At 44.5% G+C, this 21,617-nt stretch overlaps 2 protein-coding genes across 4 annotated transcripts in view; one reads left to right on the top strand and one right to left on the bottom strand.

The window, feature by feature from the left end:
• ACSL5 (acyl-CoA synthetase long chain family member 5) overlaps positions 1-10,449 on the bottom strand; it is a 41,171-nt gene extending 30,722 nt beyond the window's left edge. Inside the window, exon 1 of one of the 3 annotated variants that reach the window (XM_057506325.1) lies at positions 10,293-10,449. Coding sequence is in view for 1 of the 3 variants with exons in the window: in XM_057506324.1 (XP_057362307.1) it covers positions 7,844-7,913 (70 nt within the window). In the remaining 2 variants the exon portion in view is untranslated. Of the gene's footprint in view, positions 1-7,524; positions 7,628-7,843; positions 8,087-10,292 lie in introns of those variants that run through there. The other 2 variants (XM_057506324.1, XM_057506326.1) reach the window with 2 other exon arrangements.
• Positions 10,450-21,210: 10,761 nt separating this feature from the next.
• Positions 21,211-21,617, top strand: part of LOC118919077 (guanylate cyclase 2G-like) — an 83,706-nt gene continuing 83,299 nt past the window's right edge. The window contains exon 1 of the mRNA XM_036898620.2: positions 21,211-21,579. Within this exon, the coding sequence (XP_036754515.1) occupies positions 21,211-21,579 (369 nt within the window). The remainder of the gene's footprint in view (positions 21,580-21,617) is intronic.

Here is a 21,617-nt window from a genome sequence, read left to right as displayed (position 1 = left end):
GATACCAAATCAGTAGCCAGAAAATAGTTTTCCTATATACCATGCAAACAACAAACTTAAAAACAATGGAAATGTTGCCATTCACAATAGCATTATAAGAATAAATGTGTAAAACATATATTTAAAAAGTTCAGCTCTGAGGGATGTTAGGGTAGAAAAATAGAAAGACCTACTTGAAATTCAAGGGGGTCCTATCTCCCTAAGTATGTCTATACATTTAATGCAACCCTAGGAACGACCAATAAGATTTTCTTGGGAATTAGAAAGTTAATCTCAATTTCACCCAGAAAAATAAAACTTACAAGAAGAGTCAGAAAGTTTTTTTTAAATAAAAGGAATTGGGTGGGTGGCAAAGAGGTAAACATTACTAAATTTGCTTACTATAGAGTTATAGAAGTTTTTTGTTGGTCATGAATAGACAAATCTGTGTCACAAAATAATCTTGAAATATTCCAAGTGGACCTATGATCAAATACTAGATAAGAATCAAGATAGAGTTTTTTCACTTAAAATAAATGTATTGAGACTACTGTCTAGCCATTCAGAGAAAATTCATAAAGTTGATTATTGTCTTACTCCTACAACAAAAATAAGCTTGAGGTGGATCAAAGACTTAAATATAAAACAATGAAAACCCTAAGAGTATTTGGGGATAAAAAATATGAAATTATTTTTGTAATTTTGGCATGGGGAAGACTCAAGACAGACACAAAACCTAAAAGCTATAAAAATGAAAATGTTGGCAAGTATGATTATATAAATTTAAAAAAATATTTGCCCTGTAGGAAAGACACCCAAGATAAAGTTGAAGATAAACTGGGAAAAGTATCATATACTCCAGGCATGCAAAGTGTGCATTTCCTCAATAAGGAATGCTTAGAAATCAATGAAAAACAAAACACAACCTAATAAAACTGAAGGCAAAGGACATGACCAAAAAGTTCACAGCAAAACAGATTACTTAAAAGTAGGTAAAGACATTCATTTTTGCTTATAGTTTTAAAAATTCAAATTTAAATGAAAAGCCTTTTCCCCACCAATTAGATTAGCAATGATGAAACAGTACAAAGTGAACTGTTCATCATGGAAGCATAAAGTTGGTGCAGGCTTCTTAGAGATGTGCCCATTGTCCTCTGCCACAGTTCAGAAGTGTACCCTTTGACCTAATGACTCTATTAGTAATGTATCCTTATAGAAGGCTGTCAGTTCAACAAAGTACCTCACAGATGGCTACATAAGGTACCTATTAAGGATGTGGGTTCTGAATCAGACTACTTGGACTCAAACCTTGCTTGATCATCTTTGTGACCTGGGGTAGATAACCTCTGGGTGGTTCTGATTTGTAAAATGGCAATAACAATATCTCCCCCATGATTAACGGAGTTAATGTACCTGTGAAGTGCTTAGAACAATGCCTGGTGCATAGGCTTAGGTATTAGTTATTATATTCATCATCATGAAATTTATAGGATTGTTTATAATGGCAGAGACCTGGAAAGCCTTCCTTGATGGAGGAGTAACCAAATAAATTATAGCACTCTTGGCAGGTATTAAAAAGAATAAAGCAGATCATTGTGTACTGATATGGAAGGAGCTTGGTGAACAATGCCAAGTGGAAAGAAAAAAACCATGTGGAAAATGTGTATGCTTTTGTGCTTCTGAAAGTGTAACTCTCACACAGGAAAAGAGACAGATGGAAGAGGAGAAATCATTAATGTATTTTCCAGAAAGGTTTCAGTCTTTAATCATTTAGCCAAAATATATTTAAGAACTTGACTGTTTGGGGGCATCATTCTGGTGCTGGTGATGTAGCAGTGAAAACCCTCCCCTCGTAGGGTTGTATTTTACTGGGCAGTTTGACAACAAACCTAAACAGCAGCTAGATTATGTGGCATTGTGGAATTTAAAAATAGAGGATTGACAGAACAGCAGGGGGGTGAGTTTAGAGTAGGTTTCCTTGGGAAGCTAACCCTTGAGGGTAGGTACTGTTCAATGAGAAATATGCCTGCTTTACAAAAAAAGAAGCATAAAATGAACAACTCCAAATTATCCCACCTCTGACACAGGCAACTGACTTAGAAAGTTCCAGCTCCTTGGTTGGTGACATCTCATGTGAAAAAGGAGAATAATACAGCATCGGCTTTGTTTCTAAAAGTGCAGCGATCCCACCACCAAAGCCACACTAGACGACATGGCCTTTCTCAGTGTTCATGTTGGGTACAGTGCTTTTCCGCTGCTCAGCAAATCAGTCTGGACAGCAGCTCTGGGTGGGAGTGGAAACATTGTTCATTCATTTCTTTAGCAGATAAAGGACAAGAGCAAAGGTGAAGTCTGAGTCACAGGGCCAAAAAGACCTTGAAAGCACATCTTTCAACATTTAGCGTAAGCTGCTGAGAAGAGAAACTAGTATAAGATCCTGACCTATGAGCCTACAGATAACTTCCCAGCCCATTGCTGGCACCAGAGTACTCAGGCCACAGCCTCACATTGGCCTTCTCTATCAGGCACAGGCTGCTCTTTCCCTCTGGGGCCCAGGTACCCAGTGGGCTCTGAAGCGCACACACCAGGGGAAGTCCCCAGGTAGTCAGGAAAGGGCCTTGTTATCATCTCCACAGGATCATGCAGGGCAGAGCAGGAGACAGCATTACTAATGGGGATTCTTATTAAAACCCAGAGCGCTGAGCAGTCATTTCCATACTATGGAAAGATTCTGTGTGTGTTTAAATAATTAAAACAGAAAAGTGATATCGAGCACCCACAGCTAGCCCAATTGCTAGGCCACATCCAATAGTTCCATTTTGTAAGGCAGCTGGCAGAGAAAGGGCAAGGGCTAGGCTTGGGACAGGTTTTCTGGCCCACAAGCAAACCCACCATAAATAAATCATTAGGGTTTTGATGCATGTCCCCTGGTATTATCTTTTGCCGCTGAACTGCACAGGAAAAGCCACCAGAGACCAGAGCTCAGGATGGTTGTGAGAAGTGGAGTAGAATCAACGCTGCTTGGGTTTGAAAGAACAAAGCCTCAGGGGGGCTTCATGAGATTGTAAATAGCCTGGGCCATAAGCATCCCCAGACAGAAGCTGTCTTAGTCTTTGGAGTCTATTGTACCCGGCACAGTGCCTGAGATGCAGTGGGAACCCATGAAGTGCCAGAGAGTCACCTTGCCCTTTCACGATTCATTAGCACAAGTTCAGGAAAGGCAATGAGGGAGAGGAGCCTGCTGAAGGAAATGGGTTACAGAACTCCATCCCACAGTGGCATGATGTATGACTAAGCAGAGAGGGGGCAGAATTCGCTGAGCCCTCCTCATGAACGTGGTAGGGACAATGCTAAGGAGCCTGACCTGAATGCTCATGCTGGAAGCATTTGAATATGTAAGCACCTGTGATGTGCCTGGCAGTTCGTTCAGCATGGGCGAAGGCACCAGAATCCATCATCTAATAGGGGATAAAGCCAATTCCCCAGGCAGTAAACAAATGCTTTATAGGATATACTCCAGCTCTGGGAGCTTCTGGTGAACTGGTGAAGTATGTGTGTGGCAAGATCTATGCTTACCCTCTGTGCTTTAAATTTGCTTATAATTTACTTTTACTAAGGCAATCAAAGATCTTGGACCCACTGTGTGTCCAGCACCGTATCATGTGCAGAGGGACAAACATGTAAAAGATATAGCTCCTTCCCTCTAGAGTCTATCAAACACTAAAAACACTTAAAGAAGGATTCAGTGTGTGGGATGAGCTAATTAATTTTAAGTGAAAGGCTAGTGTAGACTAGAATAGATGAAGACAGTTGTATGGAGCACTAGACCCTCAAGGATGTGTGGTCCTTGATCCTCTGATTTTATTGCCAATAATCTCATTTCCAGGGTCAGTCAAGGAGGATGACCCCAGCAGTGAGACCAATGGCTAGTTGGACCCCAACTACGTCACTGACCAGTGCCACTCTCCCAACTCTCTTCGATGTCCCTTCATCCATGTTTCCATGGACAGACCTGTCACCACATTAGGTTGGATAAACCTAAGTGGAAGGGAGGAAGGGGATACCCAGAGCGGGGTGAGGTGGAGTAGGCTCCAGAGGCACCAAAGGGGGGTGAGCATAACATTTGAGGAAGGGAAGTGGTTAAGAGGTATGTCTAATGGAGTTAGAGGATCCATCTTTAGCTGAATGGGGAAAAAAGAGAAAACCTTCAGGAAAGCTGAATGAGACAGTGCCGGGAGCCTGCTGGAAACACGACACCACTGGAGTTTTCAATTCACAAATACCAGAGCGCTTTGGGGCACCAGGCTTTGGCCAGTTGATCTGAGAGGTATTTAATAGGAAATATTCATTAAGTCAAATCCAAAAGCCTCTTAACTCTGTTCATGAAGATAGCATAGGATAGTTGTTGAGCTACTCATAGTCTGGTGACAGGCAGTAGCAAATCCCACCATGTCTCAGATTGACAGAGTCAGCCGTGATCTACCACCGTACTTCTAACATATGATAGCCCAGCAGCCCTACCCTGAGGATAACCTTGCCCCTCAGTAAACACCTCAAAGGCTCCTAAGCCTCTTGCTGACCAAGTGAATTATGAGAGAATTGGAGTTGGAGGAACTGGTGTCAGAAGTCCCTGGGACTGGATAAGAGAGCCTGTAAAAAGATAAGCTGGACAAAGTGCCAGGTCCCCATCACCCCAGTAGGAGAAGGACAGTGATGCAAGACGTTGTGAAAGAGGAGGCCTCCCTGCCCAGGACCTCTGCAGAGTTGGCCCTCACACCATCTGGATGGTCAAAGGACAGGGGTTACCATATGCAAAGTGCAAACAAGCTTTATTGCCCACACTCTCATTTCCAGGGGCAAACATTCAAGACTATTGTCTTTCTAGGTACCAGAGACACAGCTCTACCACTTACCAAATATGTGGCCCTGGGAACAGTGTCCCTCCACTGCACACAAGAAGGGGCAGGTAATAGTCCCTACTTAAAGGGGATTCCGTGGGTGTCCCTAGAGCACACTGCCAGGAGCAGGGGAAGTCCTCAGTAAAGAGGATTCTTCTAGCCCCTTCCACTTCCCTCAGTCACTAACTACTTGTCATCATCAGATGTTCTATTTTGAGATGTCCTAAAAGAAAAGAGATGAGCATGATCTTCATACTATACCTGCCTTTCAACTTACATACAAAAGCCTTAGCAACTCCTTGTTTCTTTTTAAACAGAAAATTTCTAATTGGAGAGAGCATGAGCCACCTCTGAGCTCTAACCCAGCCATTTCCCCTGGCCCCACCCCTCCCCTGCCTCCTCCCACAAGTCACTCACAACCTCACAGCTGAGGAGTAGAAGGACCCATGGAGACCTGGAAATCTACTCGCTCCCCAAAAAGGATTGATACCATGGCCTGGCCACAGCCATATAAAGGCTGCCTGAACTTCCAAATTCCAGAACTTATGTGTTTATCCAAACAACATGAATTAAGACCCTGGGAAATATGAGGCCCTGTGCCCAGTGAAAGAGTGAGTGAGAGAGTCCATTTCTGACCTCAAGACACATGGCCACATAGGGGAGAAACAGACTTCAATGTATTTATAGCTTAGTGTAGTGAGAGCAACAATGGCTGAACTCAGGGTTGTTGGGACACGTCACCTTTGCAGAAGCTGCCAGCCAAGAGTGCTGCACCCCAAATGAGGGTCAGTGTATCTGTTGGCTAGGCACGTGAAACAGGGGCAGGAACTTCATTCCTGGTTTCTAAAACATTGCCAAATCCTGGTCTGGGACTTCACCTGCCCACAGGTGGGAGGAATTTTTTTTTTTTGAGGTGCTATTCACATAACATTAAACTAACCATTTTAAGGTGAACAATTCAGCGGCATTTAGTATGTTCACAGTGTTGTGCAACTAACACCCCTTTCTGGTTCCAGACATTTCCATCATCCCTAAAAGAGACCTGAACCTGTGAAGCAGTTACTCCCCACTCCTCTGTCCTCCCAATTCTAGGCAACCACTGACCTGCTTTCTGTCTCTTTGGATTTAAAGTACAAGGATTTTTAAAAGAGGAATTTCTCTCAGGTTCTAATTTTTTGGCCCATGTACTAAACTATACTTATCTGAAATTGAGGCACAGTTTGCCTTTGGAACTAAATGAGCCAGCATTCAAATTTGAACTCCAGTCTGTTCATAGTGTGTCCAGTTTCTTTTCTTCTGAGCCTCAGTTTCCCCATCTAGGGAAAAAAGTATCTATCTCATAGGGCTGTTTTGAAGATCAAAAGATAAAAGCCCTATAAGACAGTAAGCATAACAATGCCCCATAGAAAACAGTCAAGTAATACTTGCAATTCTAGACACACCTCACCCTAAAAAATGACAACTGTGAACTCAATGTCTGCCCCGGTCATCATACATGAAAATCTTTCTACAGATGAAATATCCTAGGAAATCTGAAGAAAGGCTAACTGTACACAAGAGTGAATGGAACATGGTTTTTAGCGTCACACTGACTGCAGCTTCAGCTTGACAACTGGCTACTTTGTGATCTTGGGAAAGTTGCTTCCCCTCTCTGAGCCTACTCTTTCAACCATAAAATGGTGAAACCATCTACCTCATTATCTCAATTAAATGTAAGAGTATGAACTGTAAGCTGGGCCTTAACTGGCTTCCTCTTCCCTTTTTCCATCCATCCCCCGACCTCAGCTTCCTTGTAGAATCTTTGGCCCCCAGTGCATGGTTAGCACTTAGGCAGTCACTGATACTCTAATATTATTGTCTTTGCCTTCAAAGAGACAGAAGACAACCTGAAAAAAGACTGTTTTAGGTCAGGACCTGCCCAGTACCTACCTGAAACATTGTTTGGGCTGGATAATGCTTGTAAAAACACATTAAATTGAAATACACTTGCCTCGCATTTTGCCAAAGTCCCTACCATCTTCATCTTATTACATATCATGTACTTTACTTAGCTATACTACCTGACTGCTCTGTAAGTATTTGTGTCTCTTGTTTTTATGGTTTTTGTTCCTCTTGTTCTGCCAAACACACAGTGATGCCTACAAGATTCATACCATGCCTCTTTCAAAACTATTCTGTGTTCATCTGAAATACTTGTCAGTTAGAGTAGACCACTATAGAGGAACTCCCATGCTGGAATTTAGAGGGAGGGATTTATTTCTTTTTTCTTTTTTAACTAGGCCACTCTTTTATTTTCAAAACTAGAATAAAGTTGGTTTAACTTAATTTAATTATTTTTAAGACTCTGCTCCTGTTAGAGGTAACCAATCACCTGCAAGTTGGAGCTATAGATTCAATACCACTTTTCAAACCACCAAAAAGAGTGATACCCACAGAAAGTAGCCAGTCTGAGCCATGGAGCCCTTCCCAGGACTCACTTCTTGAAGGTCCTTGAAGTACAGCTTAGATTCAACTTGTGGCCCCACCCTTTAAAACTGATCCAACTTCATGCAGAAACCATTCCGTCAGACACTCATTCATCAGCTCTTACTACAGGAAGGAAGGAGGCAAAGTCCAAATTAAAATTGAGGGCCACCCCTCTGCCTACCCCAGGGGAGCTATGGTAGATGCTCAGATCCACAAAAAGAGATCTCATTTATGGTTCATCTTCTCCAAGAGAGGCAGGAGAAAGAAAATCCAATCCATGCCCCACATTCCTCCTTCCCCTCACCCCTCCTGAGAAGGAGAGTTTAAATGTGTCCCTTAGAGCCCAGGGAGAGAGAGAGTGTGCTGACATGTGCCTGGGACACAGCAAGCCCTAGATTGGCTGAAGCTGGGGGTCAAGAGGCCCCCTCAGCCTCTGCTCCACACTCCTAAGGGCCCTTGCTGATCTCCACCCTCCATCGCCATCCAGATGGTCCCCTTACCCTGTGAGGGGGCCGCATGTCTTGGTGCTCCCAGAGAATGGGCTTCCTGGCTCGGAGTTCTTCCTGGCATAGGGTCCCCGCCTGTCTCCCCTCAGCCCCGGCTCTTCCAGGGCTGGGGTGGCTGCAGAGCACCCATGCAGGCAGGGGGCCACTCAGAGTCCCCGGTGCCGTCCTGTCTGAGCTGTCCCGAGTGAGACCATGCTGGGCTTTCTAACATGCGGAGACTTCACTTCCTGGTTTTTCTTTCACAACTGAAAGTGGAAGCATTCTGACCAGGAGGAGAAAAGCCGCCAGAGCTCCCCTGGCTTGTTTTCAAAGCCTTTAACCCCAGTCCCTGCGGGTTGAAACAAAAGCCAGCCCGCAACACACAATTCACCTTGTCCTCTGTCTGACTGCCTCTAAACCAAGACAAACAAAACAAACATGCGAAATGGACTCGAGGTGCTTGCCTAGACCCCCAGTGTCAGAAAGGCGACACCACTCTCACCAGATTCCCAGCACAGGAACATCCAGCCGGAGGCCATCTAAGCCCTCACATCCCTCCAAAGACGGTGGGGACACCCCGAGGCCACCCAGCCCAGCACTGCCACACCCTCTCCCTGACCCCCAGGGTACCTGCTGCAGTCTCCAAGCAGTTCTGATAGAGCCAACAAAACAAGCGAGTCAGGAACGACGGGCAGGGACAGAGAGTCTTTGTTTTTATCCTCTGACATGCTGGCTCATCCTTGTGATACCTCACAATTGAAACTCAAAATGTATTCTGCTGTCTCCCTTACCTCCCAAATTAAAACTGGAAAGATTTTAACCCACAGGAATATACAAACACATACACATTAGCTGTCAGATTGATCCTGCATCTTGTAGCTTCTGGAAAACTCCACTGTACATGCATGAGACAATGACAGGGGAAAAGGCAAATCACCTCTTCGTATTACTATAAAACTGATTTTGAATGTGCAGACCCCCTGAAAGGGTCTTGACGATTGGTTGGTAGAGTATGAGGACCTGTAGTAGTCTCACTAAGGCTATGCACACAGCAGCTCATGGGAGCTTCCATTCACAGATTGGGAGGCCAAAAGAACAAGTTCTCCTGCCACTTCCTGCGCCCACACCAACCACCTCACAGACCCCCTGGCGTTAGGCAACACTTTTTCTAGCCATGGTCCCTTCAGGAATGCTCCTAAGTTCAGTACAAGCCAACCCCTTTACTAGAGCTAGACTAGGATCCATTCTCTCTACAGAACGGAAGTCCAAAAAGCCTCCATCTGAAAAAGCCACAGTGAGCTGTGCCACAGTTTCAGAGAACACAAGCTGTTCCCTGGGCCTCAAAGGAGCCCACCTGAGACATGGGAGAAAGAATAAGTACAGAGAAGTGAGGGCAGCCCCCCTGCCATTCCATCTTCTGGGTCACCTCATGGTGGAAGAACTTGACTTTGCTTAGTTTCAGGAGCTCATCTCCCTAAGAGGCAGTTTCCTCCAGCAGATGGTACAGGATGGCAGAATAGGTGTAAAATCTCAGCCACTCTGACACTGCCAGGCTCTCTCTGGGTGCTGTCTTCTTTTGCCAACCAGGTGAAGAGTTCAGGGCCAGGAGAAGATGAATCTTTTCTTTTTCTTTCTGTTTTTCTTTCTTCCTTTTTTTTCTAGTTTCCTCCAGGATTGCATGGTCAAGTTCAGAAGCATCTGGGTCATTCTAAAGTTCTAGTGGAGTTGCATTCCTACTTTTCCTATGTGCACACGCAGGACACTCCCAAGATTTGAAGGAATAATGGAAAATTTTGGCAACACACAAGAATTATGCATTATGCAGCAATGGGCAGTGACAGACCAATCAGAACTCTAATCCTAGCCATACCACCTCCTAAAAATGTAGGTCCAGCCATGCTGCTTAAGAGCCCAGAGGCACATTATCCATCTAAAGGGAAATGATAGGACCTACCTTATAGGAAGTGGTGAGCTGATGAGGTAATGCATTTCATACACCTAGTACAGACCCAGAACCTAATAGGATGTCTGCTAGGGATTCCCTTCTTCTTATCCCTCCTAAATGGGAATCACTGCTAATAGCAGCTAATGAATAGCCTTTCTAGCCATATTGATACAGAATTTTCTGAATGGAGGATGGAGACCACATCCTGGTTTTATCTATGACCCTTAAAACTTATAAGTCTCTTTCAGTTGAATTTGGTGACATTAATAACTTTCTGTTTCAAGTCTATCTCTTGCCAGCATTCAGATCGTTCTGGGGACTTGCCCCTTTACAAATAGCTTTTTCTTTGCCTCCCCCCAAGTCAGGTGAAATTGCTACTCAACCAAAGATAATTTCATGTGGTAAAAGAACCTTAGGCTGAGAATAGACATGTCTCACCTTCTTTTCCCCCAAATCACCCCGTTCCAGACTGTCCCATAGATATATAAACTATAGAGAGGCAGGATTATTGCAACTTACCTTGTGAGAATACTCTCACTCCCTGGGCCCAGAAAACGCACCACTCACAGCTGACTGTACTGGTTCAGTACCACATTCAGGTACCTCTGTCCTTTCCGCAGCTTCTGGAACTGGGCCACACCTGAAGCCAATGTGTACCGTCCTGAAAGTGACCAACAAGCTCCCCTGGAACCTTTGAACCTGTTGCAATAGAGGTTCAAAAGTAGAAGTTACCTATTCAAACACTTGTAGTAACCTCTGACTGTCAGAAGTATAGAATTTGGCAAAAGGTTAAAACAAGATTGTTATGCAAGGGCTTAAGAGGAAGAAGAAAAAAAAAAAAAGAAAGAAAGACAGCCCTCAGCTCAGAAAGCGAACATATAACAAGCAAAACCCTTTATAAAGCCTACGCTGCAGGGGAAGGGAGAGGAGGTAGTCTGGGCTTTGCAACCACTTTGGGGGCAGTATCCTCAAGACTGTGATAGGAAGAAGAAGGTCTAGATACCAGAAGAGAAAAAGCGCCCCTTGAGTTTAGGAGGGGGAAAAAATTGAGAAGACCTTTAACTGGCTCAAGCTGTAACTTAAAGATTCAGGAAAAGCAGAGGTTTGCATTGCGAGATCAGCCTTCTTGTAGAAGGGGCCAGTGACTCCTCCAGAATTAGAATGTGTCTCCAAGACAGTGCAGCATCTACCATGTGGGACAAACCCAGCTGGGTCGGATTTAGTGTGCAGTGTCGTAGACACAGCCTGCCTTACCCACAGCTTAGCAAGGCCCTTGCAGAAGCAGTGTTGCTATCGCACTACTTTTCAGCCTAGTCAATTCTCTCCTCCATTCTGAAGTCACTAGGCACCATTCTCTTTTCCAAAATCTTTAAGACTGCAAAGCATCATTGCTAAATAAAAAGGAGATTAAGAGGCTCTGGGGATCGTGTTCAATTTCTATGTTACAGGTGAAGCCAGTAAGGCCTCTTCAGGTAAAATTACCCTGAATCACACCACCAGTTAGTCATCAAGGCAAGACCTGACCCAGGGCCACAGACAACAACCCCTGCAGTGCCTTTGTGTCGGTCAGGTGCTGCTCTGTGGATAAGCTCATGTAACCACCAGCAGGCCGTAGACACTTGAGCGCTTTCTGTGTACCAGGCCTGCAGAAATTCGTGGAAATGCTGCATTAGGTTTCTTCTAACTGTATTTGGTCAGGTGGCCAATATCAAAATCAGAAGCCAATACCACTTCCTGCTGACTCCTGTGTGAAGGAGCACTCCTGTGTTAACACAGAGGTCTTTTTAGGCCGGCTTCTCACACAGGTTTTCAGCGCATTAACCCTTTGAGGTTGCTTCTTGCCACAGAGCCCTAGTCCTATTTTAGTACCTGAAAGAAAAGGGCTTCTAAGAAGTGGCTAAAGAAGATTCAATTCAATGAGAACTGGGAGTATGAGGTCCACTTGATTGAACTAATGTCAAGTTGTATTAAGTAACAGCCCACTGAACACCTTCTGAAGCCACACGTGCCCCAAGCGCAGGATGCTCCAAGTCAGTGGCTACGAAACTTCAGTGAACATCACAATGCTCAGGACTGCTTGTTATAACAGTTTTCTGGGCCAGTGCTAGAGTTGCTGATTCAGTAGACCTGGGCTTGGGCTTCAGAATCTGCATTTCTAACAGTTCCAGGTGATGTGGATGCTGTTGGTTTGGGAAGTACACCAGGAATGCACTAGAAGAATCACCGCTTTAGGCAGCCACCCTGCCTTCAATGGACCCAGCCACTGAAATGTGAAAAGGGACCTTGTTTGGGGAAATCTTGGCTATGCTGACTCTGCAGTTGGGAGGACACTTTGGTGTAAACTCGTCATATGCTCTGAAGACAGGTGTTACTCAAGACCAGCAGGCAGGCCAAGCCCCGAGCAGTGCTCTGGCAACAGCGGGAGGCCTTTTACTCACTGCCCCACTTCTCTGTGTCAATATAAATCAGAGCTGCACACCTCACAGCTAGACACAGCATGAGTCGATGTGTGGGGGCCATCACCTGATCCAACAACCTTACCTTTAGAAAGGTACCTGAGATCCCTAAAAGGTGACACAGCTGGCTAGGTCAAGTGTTGACTTAGTAAGAGAGAGGAGTCCAGAGCCAGGTTTTCAGGGCCCTAGAGGGCTACACTATCTCTTAATAAACCACTGTTTCCAATAGCATCTCTCTTCAAAAGACATGTTAGATAAGGCTTCTTTGCAACATCCTGCATTCTTCCCTCCCTTCCCACAGCCATATGCATTCAGAATTCACTAAGAACCAAATTCCTATGAGGCTTGGGTACCCCTAAAAAGTGCAAACCTTCATTGTTTAGGTCATTTGTAGGTGAGGTGCCCAAGGTGTGAAGAGTCTGACCCAACAGTCATAGTTCAGGCACACTCATTGCTGCTCCGGTGGATTTGTACACACTCCCTCCCTTTTGGTAGGGACAAAGGAACCACACATTTCATATACAATAGTTCTAGAAGATCATAGGCCAAGATTCCAGAGTTTTATAACACAGCCTGGAAACAGCCAAGATACTGCTTATGATAGGGGCTGATTATAATTCAGAAGTGGAAACCAGGTTTTTACCATTTTTGAAAGCAAGGAAAGACAGATATTACAAACAGGCTGACTTTACATGGCCCCACAGTGCATTTATATAATTCCTCCAAGATTAAAAAACATTCCCAGACTATCTTTTAATAAACCTGTGATGTATAAGTGGGGACAGTACCTTCAACATCGCAACCTGTGGTGGCTTTTAGGAGACAGGCCCTGTGACAAGGACTTCATTTGATGCTCATAGTAAACCTGCCAAGTAGTTATGATTTATACAGATAAGAAAATGGAAGTTCAGAGAAGGTATGTCACCTTCCCAAGATCCTTTGGTCTTGGGGTAATAAGGGGTAAGGGCATGAAGTGGCAAGCATTATTTTTTTATAATTTCAGGCTATTTTTTGCAAAACCAGTTGATTTGCAGTTTGTCCCTGAAATGGAGTCTTTCTTTAGGAAACACAGTTGGTTGCAAAGTGGATTTTAGAGCAGGTTGTGGGCCATGAATCAGTCAAAGCACCAAATATTATTTAAAGGTTTAGGGAGCAATTTCCAGATTCCAGATATGGCCAAACCTAATAAAATCCTTCTAAAAGAAAGGGGAATTTCTCTTTTTAATAAAACCTCTGCCTTAAGAATCCAAATGATTCATCTTAAAGCTCTGGCTCCTCTAGAATATTTCATTGAGTTCAGATTACAGAATAGCTACTCAACAATGCTCATTATAAGCTTCCAGGTGAGGGCAAAGTAAGATGGAGATGAGAGGAAAATGGCCAAGGACAGGATATCTGGAGCAGCTGGGACAGGTGGATATGGGAAACAGTTAGGAAGGCTCCTGAGCTTTTTTGACTGCTAATCCAAGTCTTTAGAAGTCAGGCAACCTGATCCAAGAAGAAAGAAGCAAAGTCCCAGAATTAGAGGCTGAATTTATTCATGTTAACTTGTAATGATGGATCAGAAAGAAAGGAGGCAAGATGTCCCTCCTTAGAATCAGCTGTGTAGCAGGACAGAGGTTGTGATGGCATGAAGTGGGCAAAAATGCAACCTTGATGGACTGACCTTTAGCGTTCCACATGGCAGAGCTGACTTTGAAGTTTACCCTTGTACTGAGATGTGAAAAGGAAAGGGCGAGGTTCCTTAAGCTCTTAACAGGGGTGACATACTTGGCTATTCCAGTGATCGGAACTCTTACACCCACCCTTCCCTTGGTTATCTCATGTTTCAAAAGGCTAATGACACTCAAAGTACACCTTACGGAGTAGCAGTCTGCAGTCCTCATGGCAGCTCCTTCCTGACAGCTTTTGAGATAATCCAGATTATGAACATTATTGAGTACTTCCCTTGTGGTGGCACTGAGCTAAGATCTCTGTTGGCAATATCTCATTTAATCTCAATGAAACTCTATGAAAAAGTTACTATGACCATTTTACAGAAGAGGAAGCACCAAGTAGCTTGCCCAAGACCTGTGGTTAACAGTTGGCAAAGTCTCAGAGTCAGATTTTGAACTCAGGTAGTTTTGAGACCAGAGCCCAAGCTTGTATCTATAATCGAATACAATCCATTCCATGAATCCTTTGTAATCTTGTGTGTTTATATTTGCATTTCTCTTGGGAAATTTCATTAGTCTGTCCAAAAAATATTAAGAGCTGTTGTCCTAGAGGAAGCAGAACCAATGCCACGTGGACCCGATGCCACGCTTGGAACCACAGCTACCTTTTCCTTCCTCAGAAGGGCTTCCCATCTGTCTGGACATCCTTCCTGCCACCGAGCCCATTTCCCACCCAGAGCCTTGTTTATGTCACCTGGAGGGGGCCAATGTACCACATACCTAGCTGTACAACCCCACAGCTCTTCCCGTCTGGTGGCATGCTGTGTTGTGAGTGCCACAGCTGAGCCCTGCTGTCAGTCCTGCACCATGGGGCTTCACAGAGCACATGGGAGAAGCTGGCCCCACGGCTCAGTGTCTGTACCCACTCATTTTGCTAAGCCTGGGTCACTGACACAGCAGCTTGGGCGCCTGGGCTCTTGAGGCCACTTGCTCATTCTTTGTGTGCAGCAAGTGTTACTTAAGCATGAGCACTTGGTTGGCAAGAATGTTATTTGCACAGATTTTAATAAAAACTTCCCCCTAACCCCAGATGTGCCCCTCCCCACTTCCCCCCACACAAACAATACACAAAAGCAAAAATTGCCTTGTTGACTTACATCTGAGCTTTCCCAAATGGTGAGGCATGACACACTGGTGGGACAAGAGATACGGACTCCTCAACCCTCACAGTGGCTGGGTGTGCTCATGGACAGCCTCACCTGGGGGATTCAGGGTGTCAGGCCATTATACTATTATTCTCAGGGTCATGACATCAACAAGGTTGGAATGCAGTGACACAGGCACGCTGCTCCTTGTCAGCAAGAGCTTCCCAAGAGCAGAACTTAATTTAAGAAGCATATGGAAAGCAGAAGAGTTGCTGGGAGAGATGTAAGCTCTGAATTCCCTGAACCGTCAACAATCCTATAAGAACCATCAGTATTTCCTAGCAGGTTAGAAGGATATCTCAGAGTGAAGATTTAACTCTGTACTGTCCAGTACTGCAACCAGTAGCCACATTTGGCTATTGAGTGCTTGAAATGAGCCCAATCTGCATTGAGATGTGTTCAAGTACAAAATACACTCCAAATTTTGGACACTTAGTTTGAAGAAAATAACATAAAATATCAATCTATTAAATATTGATTACCTGTTAAAATGATATTCAGGATATACTAGGTAAGTAATCCTCCTTAGCCCTGTAACTCCTTTAAATATGTCTGCTGGGAATTTTTACCTAACGTATGTGGCTCACACTATTGTTCTTGGACAACAGTGCTTTAGACCTAAAGTTACCTGCCTTAATGGCTTACAGCATATAAGCACAAGTGGTGTTACCCAGTGGCAGCAGTGAATATGTTTAAACTGCTCCAGAACTTGAAGACAGTGAAGTCTTTTACCTGCTCCTCTGGTTTCCGTAGCAGCAACAGCTTATTCCTTTGGGTTTACATAGCATCCATTGAACAGAGTTTATGACCTTCTTGACTGAAGCAATAGTCCTTTATTATAAATATTCACTGGTTGGTGTTCCATGCCAGGTGTTATGTGGTGTGTTTTATATCTATTACTTATCTTATCCTCACATGAGCTCCTCTGGGTAATTACAAATGGAGACATTGCCATTGAGACAGTAACTATTTGTACAAGTCAGCCTGTCTCATTCCAAACCTGTACCCCCAACCATATCGCTACACTGTCTCCTACAGGAGACTGTGGGAGGAACCTCAGATGGGAGCATCAGTACTTTGGGGGGCATGTCGACACCCCTTGCTAAGTCTTTAAAGACAGTGTTTTGCACCCTTGGGCTCCTGGGATCACAGCATAAAGGAACAACACTGCCTGCCTGCTAAGGACCTTTTGGGGAGCTTTTAACATGAGCAGGGTGGAAATGCCAGGAAGTGGGAAGGATCCTGGTCTCTCTAGGCAAGAAGCAAAAGAGGGTGGAGGAGTCGAGAGGGTCACCGTGCCTTGCTTTAGATGGCTCTGCACTGGAGAAGCCGCTGACACAACAAGCCTAGTGCCGCACAGGCCCCCAGTTGGCTTGGATGGAGAAGCACATGATTCTTAGGAGTCAAAAGTGTATAGTCGCCCGAGGAAGATGTTATAAGACAAGGACGCAGTGTTTATTTGTTCAGTGACTGGAGCACTGACAACAAACGTGTTCTCGGCAAACTTACATTGCATGGAAAGTGGCTTGGGAAGTAATTGCATCAGTTAATCATTCAGTAACTGATCACCGAGCAGGCAGCTGCCCTCTTTCCCATCACTTTCTGGAAGTTTATGCTCTTCATGCTAAGGCTTTATGAGAGGTGGGAGCAGTAATCTGAGAGGCAGGATCAAGGATCACAAAATAAATATTCAGATAAGAAATCTGGCACTTAGGCCAGATCAACCTGCTAAAACTTCAGATTCTATTTGCAGCCAGAAGAAAACATGGCAGTATTGACTAGAATCCCCAGACTGTCAAAAACAACTGCTAGGGTATGAAAGATTCATTCCTGGTGGAAAGAGGTGTGAGAAAGAGCAACACATTACAGGCCAGAGGAAGAGACATCAGCAGCACAGGATAAATGTCAGGTTGTTGAAGGACCCAAGAGACAGGCAGCTTCCCCACCTGGCAGGACCTGCTTCCCCTCGCACACAGGACCACCTGCCCTCATCAGAAAGCCAAGGCCAGTGCCCCATCCTCAGCCTTCTAGTGCTGTGTGTGTGACTCCTGTAGGAGTGGCTTCTGGATCTGAAGTTGTTTTGTTGCAGATCTAAAAAACACAGTCTCCACCTTTATGCAGGTCTGACCTTTACTCCACTTTCCTATCTGTGGCTCCTCAAACATTTACTACTCAGAGCTTCATATTCAGTCACTGCATCACAACAACATGGCAATTTGAAGGTCACACCCCAACAGGTAATCACCACCTTTTGCTTTTTCTTACTTCGGGGATGGTCAGTACGAGGTGTGTTAGACCATCAGGAATGCTCCCTTCAGGAGCCTGTCAGCAAGACCTGGAAAGAGACTTGCTGCCATCACAAAGCATGGAATAGTCGATGAGTTATGAATCCACCTGAGGCCCAGGATTTTAGGGAAGAAGCTGGTAAGGTCAGAGGCTTCTGTCTCCTGCCATTTCCTCACTTCACAGACAAGGAAGCAAGAGCGCAGATACAGTCTTACTCCCTCAGTGAAGCCTGGGGTTGATGGCTTCCCCAGAACACACCGTGACATGTGACAGAGTGGGGCTGGGGCTGACCACTGCCTCTCCCTTGGTCTTCTCCTCAGGGTGACTACAGGCTTATCTAGCTGTGGTCCAAGTGGGCCAAATACCTTTTTCTGCTTCTTGCCTTCCAGAGAAGTTTGAACCCACAGCTCCCAAACCTTTACTTTTTCTATAACATGACCAGGCCACAGATTTACAATTTGAAGGGGGCCAGAAGGAAGCAGGAGGGGAGGAAGAGCAGGCAGAACCCCACCCCACTAGATACACTAATCTTATCTGATGTTGGATGCTGAACAGCTGGCCCTATATCTGCTTTATGGCATTGAGGGAAGCATAAATCAGGCAGAAAGAATGCTCCCTCTGTAATAATCTCTTCAGGAAACAGAGATGGGATGAAATATCTAGGAGCCAAAGTGCTACCCTCACTGACATAGGGAAGCAAGTTCTGCTCCTCTGCGGGCCGGCCACAGACTACTTTCGTCGCAAAGCATCGTCTGAGGACACAGCATGGCCTCTCCCAGAAACCACCATTGCACTGGTTAACTTGCAGGCATGAGAATCTCCTAGAAGGGAGGAGCAAGGTAGAGAAAGTGTGCCCCCTCCGGCAGCCTGGTCCTTACAAATCTCCCTAAGCTGGTTTTAACTCAGGCCTCTCCATTCCAGCCAATCACACGCTTCCCATGAAGTGAGTGGGCCTGTAACTGCGGCAACAGTTTTCCAGATGCTGACTGCCATTCCCTGGACTGCACATCTCTGTTTCTCTAGCTCCCTCTGAGGGCAATGGAGAAATAGGAGAGGCTGCGCTCACCAGAGAATAATTAGAGCCCACAGAGGTAAGCCCAGCACCTGGAAGTGTGAGGGCCCAGAGTAGTGTGAGATTGTCCGGACCTGAAAATACACAGTACAAGTTTAACTCCTGTGCTTTCACTCCACAAATGTCAGTCTGTGGGGCTTATTTTTAATGAAAACTTTTACTTTTCTTCCTTATCACAGACAATGAAATTTTAAAAATATGAAATTAAGATAGGCAGAGAGAAGAAAAAATCACCCATAATTCCCATCACTCAGAGAGCCACTTGAGTAGTTTGGTGTAATCTTTGCTGTACAACTTTGTATGCTTCTTTTTGAAAATGAAAATGGAATACTATACACACTGCTTTACAGTGTGCTTCCTCTAAATACACATTTAAAATATCATTTTTAATAATTGCATGGTCCTCTGTCCCATGGATGCATTCCATGTTATTTATCCAGACCCTTACTGATGGCTATGTAGGTTGTGACTAATTTTTGACTGTTAGGGAAAAGTACTGTGATTACATCTTATCAAATGATCTTATTTTTTTAGGATAAATCCCCAAATTTGAAATTTCTGAAAGATGCATATGTTCTTAAGATTTTTGGACGCATATTGAAAAACTGCTACCAATTAACACACCTCCCAGCAGTGCATGTCTGTTTCTTAAGCTCTCACCAATGCTGAACATCACTGGTATTTTGACCATGCTCACTTGTAAGCACTTATGAATACAAAACACACTTACACTTACTATATTAACCTAATATTTACTATAATGCACATTAAATACTTGACATAATATTTAATATATTGAATTGCATGTTGAAGACCCAAGTGCACTGGATCTGAAGGTCCAAAGAGGGGCACACAGAGTCACCTGGCCTCGAAAGTTCTCAGAGAAAGGCAATCTATAAACACAAAAAATATAAAATTATCTAGAGTGGCAATACAAATTTTAAGAAGTTTGTATGTGGGAGATAGTGAGGGGTCCCAGGGTATGTAATAAAATATCATTTCCAGAATCCTACTTTGGACATCATGACCTGTGCGATGCTATACTCATTAGGAATGCTCCTTTATTGAGTGCCTACTAAGTGTGAGGCACTGTGGTAATTATGCAGTCTCACAATATCTTGACAACATCCTTCTGAGAGGGGTGCTTTTCAGTTCATTTTGAAGTTATAGAAACTAAAGCACAGATTTAACTGATGGGCCAAGTCCACGTACATCCGGTAAGCTGCTGAGCCAAAAAGGCCCATTGGAATTCTGCCTCTGATTAAAGCAAGGGAGTCTTGAGGCTCAGAATGTTTTGGAAACCAATGCTAAGCTGTCCTAGCAGAGAAGGAAGGGAATTTGGAGCTCAGGGAAAAAGCAGTTATGGTGACTATGGTTTGGAGAAAGCAACTCTTCTAATCCATATGTTTAGCAATGGCCTTGATGTAAGGCTTCATAATGGGAGCTTGCTATTGAAAGAAGATAAGTAGAGAATAGCTACTGGCTACTCTTTTCCTCCTCTCACTTCAGACCGTTTCAGAATTTCTCTTAGTATACTTAGGGATATATGAGGGCCTGTCAAGTGGAGATTCCCAGAGTAACCCAAAACATTCTGGCCCAGAGTCTGGAGTGGGCCCTGGGATCTAACCATCAGGGGAGTCTGATGTAGGGGATCCTTCGGTGAAGCTTTGAGAGTCATAGCAAGTGTACAGTCTGAAACACATAACCCTGAAATGAATGGGTGATGCCAGCTCCTTCCCTGCCAGGGTGATCCAGAAGAAAGTCTGTAGGAGGTGGGAATTGAACCTTTTATAGTGATGTGCATTTGCCCAGCTGATGTCTGGGTCATCTTACTTGGAGTTAGTAACGGTTCCCCATGGGGACTGTCATCCCTGAAATACTTCATGTAAAGTAATACTTTATATGTAAAATATTGTATATTTAATAGTTCATATGTAATTTCTCAATAAAGAGGTGTCCCCAGCTCTTTGCATGGACCTTATAGAGGGAGAGCTAATATTTATCCATCAGTAACCTCTCGCTGGTGCCTTAAGCCTGGATACAGTCTGTATCTATTGTTGGTAAACCTCACAGCCATTAGCTCACTTACTCCAGAAACATTTCCTGTAAGATGAACTCAGCAGATGGTGATAATCATTATTATAATGTCTACATCAGTAACCATCACTATTATTATCACCTTCATCTTGCACTGAGGAGGTGGCTCTCTTTACCTAGGCATTGTGCCAAGCACTGAACTTGTATGATCTCTTTAATCTTTACCATATCACTTTGGGAAAGATCCCATTACAGTTTTATCCCCATTTTATGGATCAGGAGATGAAGGTACAGAGAGAGGAAATAACATGTCTTAGGTCACATCACCAACATGTGGTGGTATCAGATTCCAGCCCAGCCTATCTGCCCTCTCTTGAGTGGTCCCCATGATCCTTATTTTACTGGAGGAGAGGGATCCCAGAGTTTGGGCGGGGGTAGAGTAGGGGTTATCTGACTTGCCCAAGACCAGGAAGTTTGTTAGTGGTGTCACTGGCTCAGTTACCAGGGCCTTACTGACATCCTGCCCAGCCTCTTTCTGCAAGATTGCTGCTTCTAGATGTGTTAGGACAGACTCTGAAAAGGGAAGGTTTTGGTTAATTAATGGAACTGAATAGAGAGCAAGCTGTGGTCCTTAGGGAACTCTGCATATCATTTAAGTGCTTGGCGTGAGTGGCCAGGCGACTGAGCCTTTCAGTTCTGTAATGCTCTAGGCGTTAGTCCCCACTCATGGCTCCCAGGGCACTCGGATCTGGGCTTTGTTTGGGGATTGAATGCCATGATGCCCTTCCAACTCTAGTCCTCACACTCTTGGCCAGTGTACTGGTGACTTGGCTTGAGGCTGCTAAATTCACTGTGGGCTTCCAGGCCCCCTGGAACATCTCCCATCCATTCAGTGTACAAAGGCTGGGTGCAGGGCTCCAGATTGCCATGGACAAGATCAACTCGGAGATGGCAGACCTCGGAAACTTCAGCTGGGAGTTCACTTACACCAACTCAACCTGCAGTGCCAAGGAATCTCTTGCTATTTTCATCAACCAAGTCCAGAGAGAACAGATTTCTGTCCTGTTTGGACCAGCATGCCCAGAAGCAGCAGAGGTAGAGTATACATACAGCCTTTTAGAAACTGGCTGAAT

Source organism: Manis pentadactyla, chromosome 8 (assembly GCF_030020395.1).
Source record: "Manis pentadactyla isolate mManPen7 chromosome 8, mManPen7.hap1, whole genome shotgun sequence".
Lineage (NCBI taxonomy): Eukaryota > Metazoa > Chordata > Mammalia > Pholidota > Manidae > Manis > Manis pentadactyla.
The sequence above is the reverse complement of the archived record's forward strand: the minus strand, read 5'-3'. Positions and strand labels throughout refer to the sequence as shown.